Source organism: Astatotilapia calliptera, chromosome 10 (assembly GCF_900246225.1).
Source record: "Astatotilapia calliptera chromosome 10, fAstCal1.2, whole genome shotgun sequence".
In the NCBI taxonomy this organism is placed as follows: domain Eukaryota; kingdom Metazoa; phylum Chordata; class Actinopteri; order Cichliformes; family Cichlidae; genus Astatotilapia; species Astatotilapia calliptera.
Window position 1 is genome coordinate 27,270,990 of NC_039311.1, and position 9,750 is coordinate 27,280,739.

Below are 9,750 nucleotides of genomic sequence, written 5' to 3' on the forward strand. Positions count from 1 at the left end.
CAAACGACCTGTGTGAGTGAATAACGGAAAAAAAGGTTCAATATTTCTTCGTGCTGCCTTGTTTCCTCAGTGTTTTACTTCTCTCCTTCCTAGTGTCTTCTTTCTTCTGTCACTTTCTCTCTGGTGTATTTCCTTTGCTGATTCCTCCTTTTTTGTGCTTACTGCCTTTTGTCTTTTTGTTTCCTTCTTTCCTTTCTGACTTCCTCCCTTGAGTGGCCAACAGATCTACAACAAGAACATGATCGTGGACACCTTCCTGGGTCAGGTGATCTTGTTCAGCGACCCCAACGAGCGCCAGGAGCAGCACACGCTTCACCTGCGCGACAAAGGCAGCCGCCAGGACAACGACCTCCCGGGCACGCTCACTGTGCGCCTCATCACGTCCACCGCGCTCACCAACATCTGAAGCGGCAGTTTATACAATTGCAATGATCGAAGCTCAAGGTGGCGTACGAACCGTGCCCGCCGTTCACCTTCGCCGTTCATCTTTTAACCGTCGCGGGAGCTCACTGTGTCTTTTTTTTCCTGCCGCTTGCGTGCTCTGTGTGTCTCTGTTTTCCTTTGCTTCCTTTAGCTTCACAGGGTTTTATTTTTGAAGGCCTGCATCTGTATATCCTGATGGAAGCTGTACAGGGGGTTGTACAGACTATTTTTAAATACATTCCTGTCAAAATTGTTCATCAGTCACAAATTTGTTCTTAAAGTAGCAGAAATCTCTATCAGAGCAACAGTTTAAGAAACTGATGAAGTTTTATCAGATTTTTTTGCTGTTCTGACCCTTAATTACAGACTTGTTTTTATTTCTTCTTATACTCACACACACACACATATACATGAATATAATACATATGCAGACATCTCTGCACTCTCCATGCATGTGCCACTGTTTCCAAGGGCTATGCATTGCCTTAAGGCTGAGTTTGTCTCACCTCTTTGAGGAGACGAGGGGAGGTGGGTTATGTTGAATACTATTTATCTTAGCACAGCCTTGGTTTAGTTTTTTCTTTGTCTCTAAAAGTTTGCATTAAGCCCTGCTTTTTGCCATCGTGTTATCAGCTTCTGTCTCCCAAATGCTCTTTTATGACTGTGAATAATCCTCCCGCCCAGCCAGCCAGCCCAACCACCCAGACACCTCAAGTCTTCAGCAGTTTGCCGGTGCTTTGGAGAGCATGCAGCAGTCTGTCACTTTTTGCGTTGGACTTCAAAGCCAACAGCAGCTCTTCTCTCCCCTCGACTCAGTGCTTTTTCTGTGTTGTTCTGTGAGCGCACCCGCGTGTGTGAAGTCTTGCCTCCCGGTTTCCATCACTAGCATCATTCGAGAATGCTTTCCGTCGCCGGCTGCTATGGACGATCTCTAAACTGCATGGCTTTTAAAAAGAAAACGAAAAAACCCCGAAACTCTCTGCCTGTGCTGCACATCTCTCTAGTCGTAGCTTAGCAGCCGGTGCTTCCGATAGTGCTACCCCCTTCCTCCTCCCCATGCAAACATCTTTCCTGTCCAGTGGAGTGCAAAGATTCACCCTGACATAAATCAAGTGCTTTATGGGACCAAAGAGGAGCCAGGCCCCCTTTTCAAACCGGCCTAGCCTGGCCCGGCCCGGCCCAAGCCTAGCGACAAACCGCCACCCCCTGTGCCACATCATCTCTTAACGGCAACACCACTGCCTGACGCTTCCTCTGACTTGAGTCTGTCGGCCCGGGCCAAAGACTCACGCCACGTGATCCCGAAAGACAGCAGCTCTGCAAGCGTGAGTGTGTGAGACTGTGTGTGTGTGTGTGTGTGTGTTTGAGTGAATGTCATGTTATACCTGAAAGAAAAAGATCACAAAGGAAAGGTGTGAACCGAATAGTAAAAGGGACCTTTTTTGAAGGGAAAAAACACACCTTGCACTTTATTTCTTTAGCTTTGAGGGGTAAAAAGAAAAACCCTCGGAGACTACGGAGAGAGAAAGGAGTGCTTTAGCAGAGGAGACGTCCTGCCAAACAACCTGTGCCATCGCCTTGTTCCTGGCTTTGCCTCCACAGCAGGAAAACAACTCGGACGAACTGTTGAATTCAGATGGTTTTGAATATTGAACCAACACTGGTACAGTTTAATCTTTTCTCTGATGACATTTCTCGCGTAGATCATGTGGCCATCCGATCCGACCTTTTACCATCCAGTCGGCTTCTTGTGACAGAAAATAACAGCCTGTGTTTTTTGTTTCTCTTCAAAAGTGCAATCCAAGTTTTATAAACTTTTGGTTATTATGTTTTTCCCCTTAAAATTTGAAAAATGTAACTTATGGTTATTTTTAAGACCTTTCCTTTGAATGTAAACCATTAGTGGACTAATCTCTCAGACAAAATATCAAGCCCCACCCCCTTTTTTTTCAGTGCCCTTTTCCATGACTTGAACTGTCACTCATGGCATTTAAGTGGTCACACATGTTTGTGTACAGCATCTTTATAAATGTGTCTTGCATGGGTTATTTTTCCAAGATATCCACAGCCTTGTATTGTACTGTTCAATTGTTACTCTATATATTTATTCTTTCTATCTCAGAAGTCTTGGAAATGCTAGTTTTGAGCAGTGAGCATGTCTACACTTAAATGCACCTCATGTCAGTCTGATCATGTCAGTCTGTTTGAAGCAGTTGTGTCTTGTACTACAGTGATGCATTCATAATGCCTCTAGCATCTGTGAACATTAGCAGCAGTTGTCAACAACTATTTAGGTGCTATTTATCTTCTTCTTTGTGGTCTTTTTGTTGGTTTCACTCAGAGAGAAAGTGAACGTCATGTAACATGAGACTGAATCTGAAGCGTGTTAACAGTGCAAACAGCCAGTGTTGGTGACTGTAAGTGCAGAGCAGTGTGAGATTAGACAGCCTGCCGGTTTTTATTTGCAGAGTATTTCCTCTTTATTCTGCCAATCAGTTCCATGCACTTCTCTGAAAACAGGCAAGCTCTGCAACATAAAATTGATCCTGAAGTTGGAACCTGTGACTATGGGAAGAGCAGAGGTTACTCCAGCTTTCACCACTTTATGTTTGGCTCCTGAACTTGTTTAAATAAAGGCAGGCTCTTCAGTGGTATCGATGCAGAGTTCCCTCCTAACCAACACCTACTGTGAAAAAGAGGTGTTTGGGTAAACAAAGAAGGCTTTCCCCCTCCCTCACACAGAGTGGCCTACTGCAAGGCAGTGAAGTCCCAGCTGTGGTTAATTTAGTTTGGTTAAAATGAGTTTCTCTTTGTCCAAAACAGTGTAAAGATCATTTTTGTCTATGTGCTAAAAAAAATCAGACAGCTCAGATAAATGAATTTATTGCGGAAGATTATCAGTGCCAAATGTGTGCACGGGTGTTGTGATACAGAGCTTTTATTTTTCCTGAAAAAGAAGTATCTTTTGATCTTTTGGGTATTTTCTGAATCCTTAAAGTATTTTCTAACCACCAAATATTGTTTTTCCCACACGATAAAAATTTTCAACCTTTAAGTTGCAGATGTAAATTAGAAAAAAAGCATTAAGGCAAAAACTGCATTTCATATATCGGCCACTTGGGGCTCCAAAACGAGTCATTGTGCTCTGTTAAAAATGCCCAGGTTTACAGAGTTAAAAAAGAAAGTGTGTATAGTCCAGAACACGATTTCTGTCTTCATATCGAATGAATGCGAGGTGAATGTTCAACTCACCTGTTTGGATTTGGTAATGCTTAAAATTTAGGGATGTGGTCGCTTTGTTTGCAGACAACAGCTGTAGTCAGCAGCTGTCTGACTTCACCGCCACCAAACTAAATCACCCGACCTTGTTTTTGCTCTTGGTGCCTTTTGATGCATTTTAATGGGTTATCCAAAAGCTCCCCTCCATCGTCTTTTCTAAATTCTGGCTCCAATAAAATACCATAGTCGTGGCCAAAACTCTGATGTGAAGGCTTCAAAAATGCTGAATCTACAAACTAAACCGTGTCCATTTCTATCTTTATATACAGCCTATGTAAATGACCTGCATCCTTCTTAAATAAATGCAAAATTAACCAGACTTCATAAGAAACTATGCTGATGCTGAGTAACAAAATTGGCAAGGCTTCACGAAAGAAAATAGCTTGAAAGTAATTTTTTATTGTTCTTTTACTGTGCAGGAGACTAAAAATCTTTTGTTGAAATGGTTCGAGATGTGAGGATTCTGGAAATGCTTTTGCAACCTCAAATGTCAGTGTTCTGGGTCTTAAATTTTTTGCTTGGGATTTATTTTTCAGAAAACACAGCCTCTTCTCTATGAGTGAAATGTAGTTGTCAGATATGAAAGATATAAGATACAAAGATATAAGCTGGAATCAGACAAATACCCTCTTCCTGGTAAACATGTCGCTGTGACGGGCTGTAGTTTTGGTGTTTTAACCAATGAGGTTGCTTACAGACAAATCACATGGGACTCAATTAGCCCATATGGTCCCCCTCCCCCTCTCCAATCATCAGTCTGTTTACTGCAGGTTACACGAAATGCATTGCTTGTTGCCCAGCAGTGTTCCTTATCTATGATTCCTATTTCTTTGGCATTTCTTGCACAAATGTGTATGTTAAATGGGAAATGGATGACTGTGGATGTGTTTGCAAGACAAGAAATGACCAAACCAGATTCTCTCCTACTCTTATGTCTAATTCCTAAAAATGCCTGAGCTCCTCAGCGTGTCTGTAGATTCCTGGCACTTTTCAGAGGAAGTTCATTCCTACCACTTGTATACATAGGCGAGGGTAGAAACACAAATCGATCAGTAAATGAATACCCTCAGGTCTGTCTTTACTGCGACAGACTGCTCTGCTTTTCTCCAACTTGTGAATAGGACCACAAGATACTTAAGCTCCACCACTTCCTGGAGTAGTACTCCGCCCTTTTCCATCATGGCCTGAGACTGGGGGATGCTAATTTTCACCCTGTCTGTTAGCATTCATGAATGGCGTGAGTGGCAGTCAGTCTCTGTTAACCCTGCGATGGACCTGCCATCTGTCCAGAGTGTGCCTCGCTTCTCACCTAGTGAGAGCTGGGATTCGGATAATCAGTTAGGAAAAATGGATGGATAGATATGGCCCTTATTTTTTTGTTGTTGAGTATAACAGCAGATAAGTGAAGGGAGATTATTTTTCATCAACTCTGACAGGGACTGAACAGGACATTATTTTTATTCAGAAGTACAAGCTTCCCATCAGCCAACCTGGATTTTATTTCCCTCTGAGTGTCCCTTCAGGTGATGCCAGTTCTGTACTATGAGGTTTCCAATCAATGGTTCGCGGCTCCGGCTGTTTCTTTATTCATACAGAAGTGACGCAGAAATATAACGGCTAACACTGAAGTTGACAGCTGCGACACATGTGAGTATTTAGGCACTAGATTTAGCAATCATAAGAGTACGGAGTCCGAGCCCCAACTCATGTGCCAAAAAAAAAGGTGTTTTATTTTGAAGAGATGCATTGTGGGTGATGGAGTGTTTGAGTTGGACAAATGCTTTTGTTCCTCACTACATGCTCAGTTTTGTTTCTGCCTTTTGTCACCGTGTCGATCATTGTAATTGTTGCACATTGTAATCCTTTTGCCAAAAGTGTTTAATGGCTTTCACTGTTAACCACCACACAGACACACGCACACACAAACACAAGCACACACTTACACGGACCAGGCTTTGTTGGAGTGTCTGGACCTTTTTTTTGACAGTTGCTGTAAAGCGTATCAGTCTTCTGTGTAGATTTTCTGCATGGCCACGCCAAAGCAGGTTTGAAGAAACTGTTTGAATGAAGCCGAATTAGTCACAGCGGCGGCGACTTTTGTACGAATCCAAAAATGCCAGTGCATGTAGCAAAAACACTTCAGATCTGCTCGCGCCACCACGAATCACAGAGTGTTCATTTTCAGTTCTCAGAGTGCCGTAAAAACCCACTTGCTACTTTGATAAACATACTGTGTGAAGTAAAAGGCTTGTGTTGCACACTTGCATGCATGGAAACAGTAACCAGTTTTCTAATATTTTGTATTTAGTATCCAGCAGTATACAGTATGTATATAAAAGTAGCAGGAACTTGACTTATTAGTTTTTATCATGAGATCCATCTTTCTGGTGGATGCTTATATCCTAGACACTCATTTCAAGTGAATGCACTTTGTGTTCACAACCTCTAGTGATCAGCTAGAATGTGTAAAGGAATCCGATTGTTTCCCTTATTCCTTCTCCCATAATGCCTTGTGTGAGTTACAGTTAGATCCATAAGTATTCGGATCTTGTTTCTTTACTTCTGTACACCACCAAAGTGGATTTAAAATCAAGCAAACAAGGTGTGATTGAAGTGCAGACTTTAAGCTTTAGTTCAAGAGTTTTAACAACAGAATTGCATTATTTCAGAAACTTTTCTTACTCTTGGGGTTTGCTTTGAGCCATTATCCATTCGTGCAGAGACTATATCATCCTGCTACTTCTATCAGCAGTCCCATCATCAATAAACTACAGGGCCTCGATTCTTCTGGAAGTCAGACATGCCCACTGCACAGTAGTTTTACCAACACGTTTAGGATTAAAAAATATGAATGTAGCTTCTGTGATGTGATGATCACCCACTGGTTTCTGAAGTCATGTTTTGATAGGTTAAAAAAAAGAAGTAGTGACAAAAAAATGTGGGTCTGATTGAATCCTAAGTTTGGAGGTTCTTAGGATGTTTTATCTGCTTGATTTGTCATGAAAAACCACAGAACAGCTCATCAATCAACTGTTCTATTACTTTTGAGCCTCTGAAATGAGGAACTATGTATAAAAATGTCCTGAACAGTTAATACAGCCCTTTTAGTAAAGTCTGTACTTTAGTCACATCTTGATTATTTGATGTAGAAATTCACTGAGGTGGTGTAGAGAAACAAAATTACAAAATCTGTGTCATTGTCCAAGTGCCAGTCACCTGCCTCTAATAGGGGCATAAGAAACTTATGACATAGATTGATTGGGGACTTCAAGCAGTTTGCAGGTGTTTTGTGAAATTGAAAGGACTACACAATGATCAAGCACACCTTTCATACATGCAGAAAGGGAACAATCCAGAGATAAAGAAGGTTTAGGAGAGCATAGATGCAAGGCGGAGAGAGGGAAAATGAAGATGAGAGGTCAGGACTGCTGATGGTTCAGCACAAAAGAGCCTGAGTGAGCCTCATCTCTTAAGTCATCCTTCTCTTCTTCTCTGGTATGAATAAGCAGTTAAGGCTCCCAAATCTTTAAGAAGAGCGAAGACACCTGCAGTCATGATGCACACAAGGTTCAATGGAAGTAGGAATCAAGTGAAAACATGTTGGATTTAGAGCGCTTATCATTTCTAGACAGAACGACTGCTTGCGTGCTGATCTTACAGCCTCGTCAGCTTGCTGCATGAGTCTAAATTGGAGTCGAGAAGCGGCTGCACCAGATATCACGTTCATCCTAACGACAGCATCATGTAGGCCGTACCGAATTTGACACTCTGACATTTTTAATCTGAGCTCGAAGTCTTGTCCACTCAAGGAATGAGCTTGTGATTCTTGTATTTTTCTGCTGTTTATTAACTGGAGACTGGAATACCTACTGCATGGTGACTCTTCTAGAAAATGCTATGGTCTTTATAACAAGTATCTTTTATCAGTATTTTATAACCTTGTTAATTTTATATATCCACTCCCAACTACCGTGTTTACTGATAGCTAGGTATCAGAGAGCCGTGCTGTATGTTCTGTACTGTGTGCTTGTCTGTGTCTTCTTTTTCAGCGTGAGCTTTACTTTTTGTTCTGTTTTTTTTAACACTTGTTCGTTTTAATTTGGTTCTCGGTTACACTGTGGTTATTTTATAGCTAAGATCTGAAATTATTATTTTTTCTTTTGTATTTAATGTCAACTTGTGGCATGACTTTGAAATAAAACGGGAAAACTTATTCTGGGTCTGTCATAATTTTTGCAATTTTTGCAAATTTAACTCAAAGGTGAGTACTTCTTCTTTTTTCTTTTTTGTTTACAGCATTTAAAAATTCAGTTTAGTACAACAAATAGACACGGGCAGTGTTGGGGAGTAACGGAATACATGTACCGGCGTTACGTATTTACACTTACCATTTAAAAAGGTGGTATTCAGAATACAGTTACGTTGTTGAAACTGATAGATTATACAGCGGTCTTTTCCTCTTTCATATGGTAGGCTATGCCCTGTCTATTTTTGGTAATTTCACGCTGGTCTAAACCCAAACGAAACACGCATTTAGAGGCTAATAATGCCTGTGTCTCAATCTCGCAGCCCATGTCACCCCTACTTCACGCATAATGACGTGAAGAAATATTTTTTTTAAATGATTATTCAACAAATGACCTACTAGAAAGGGGAGACGGAAGAATGTAAATATAATAATAACCACTGCAGCCAAAAAGAGTGCCTGACGAGCCCAGTTGTAAGTAAGACTCGACTGTACACTGTGTTCGTGTTTTCCTCCGAAACAATAAGCAGCCTTTGTCTCTCGCTAGCAAAGTTGACCCAGACAAAGTAAAGCTAGTTTTCGGCTACAAACCCAACACCGAATCGTATTAGCCAGAGGTCCCTTTACCACAGCAATAGTGCATTCATGTAGTTGTAAAAAGCATGATAAAATATTAAGCAATCCAAAGTATTCACAATATGTTACTCTCATTGAGTAACGTAACGGAATACAATTGTAATTTTGTAAATTTTATAGATTTTCCGAATGATAAAGACCTCCATCACATTACACCAATTTAATTAGAAAAAAGAGGCAGATAGGAAGCCACTATAAAAACAAAACCTGCTCTGGAGAATAAAATACGAAAAAGATTACAGCCTTAAGTAAAGAAAATCTGTTGTAAAGAACGTGTGAATGCATGGGGGGATCGATGCTTGCACAAACAGAGCTGCCTTTTCATGAAAAAAGAGCAATGTCTATACTAAAAAGACCAAACTAAAGCATCGATCCTGTTCCTCTAATATCGATCCAACACAATACTGACACTGATATCTACACTACTGATACAGTGGATTATTCAGTCCTTTGAACACTGAGTCATAGTTTCTTAGTTTAGGGTCCTTTCAGACACTCTGTATCAGCTGTTGATGATTCCTGAAATCATCACACAGCAGAAGTTTTGCTGAAATATATTTAAACTATTAAAATGGGGAAGAAGACAAGAAAACTTGGACCTATGTTATGAATAATTAATAACAAAATCTGTGAATAATCAATTGAACTTCACTGTGTTATATAAAAGTATAGGCTGAGCTCTCACCCGGTGCCTGATTTTTGTTCTCCATGACAGAAATTAAAAACTGAGTTTTCAGAACAGGAAATTTAAAAAGCCAGATATTTTCAGATTAAAATATGATGGAATCCCTTCATACAGTTACGTGTAACAATGTTACTCTATGTATCAGGGATGTCAAATTCATGTTACATCGTGGGCCACATACGGCCCACTTTGACCTTAAGGTGGGCGGACTAGTGAAACTCCACTTTATGCCAGTGTGCAGAAATTTAACTAAACATTTAATCCTTGAAATATCTTAATATGAGTGAATTAAGTACAATTTCAACAGTGTGCCTCTGCTACATGATGTGTAAAATGCCCACACTGGCCTGTATTTATAATCTTTTTTTTTCTTTTTTTCCTATGGTAGAAATTACCTATTTAGCATTTTCTGTCATTTAATTGTTTATCCATCATGTACCTGTTTGGTGATGAAAATTCTGTAAATCTTAAGAAAATACAG

General features: G+C 40.5%; 1 protein-coding gene across 1 annotated transcript in view; it reads left to right on the forward strand.

Moving 5' to 3' along the window:
* capn5b (calpain 5b) overlaps nucleotides 1-7,915 on the forward strand; it is a 59,240-nt gene extending 51,325 nt beyond the window's left edge. The window contains exon 16 of the mRNA XM_026182795.1: nucleotides 224-7,915. Coding sequence (XP_026038580.1) covers nucleotides 224-406 — 183 coding nt within the window. The 3' untranslated portion in view covers nucleotides 407-7,915. The remainder of the gene's footprint in view (nucleotides 1-223) is intronic.
* Nucleotides 7,916-9,750: the final 1,835 nt, after the last annotated feature.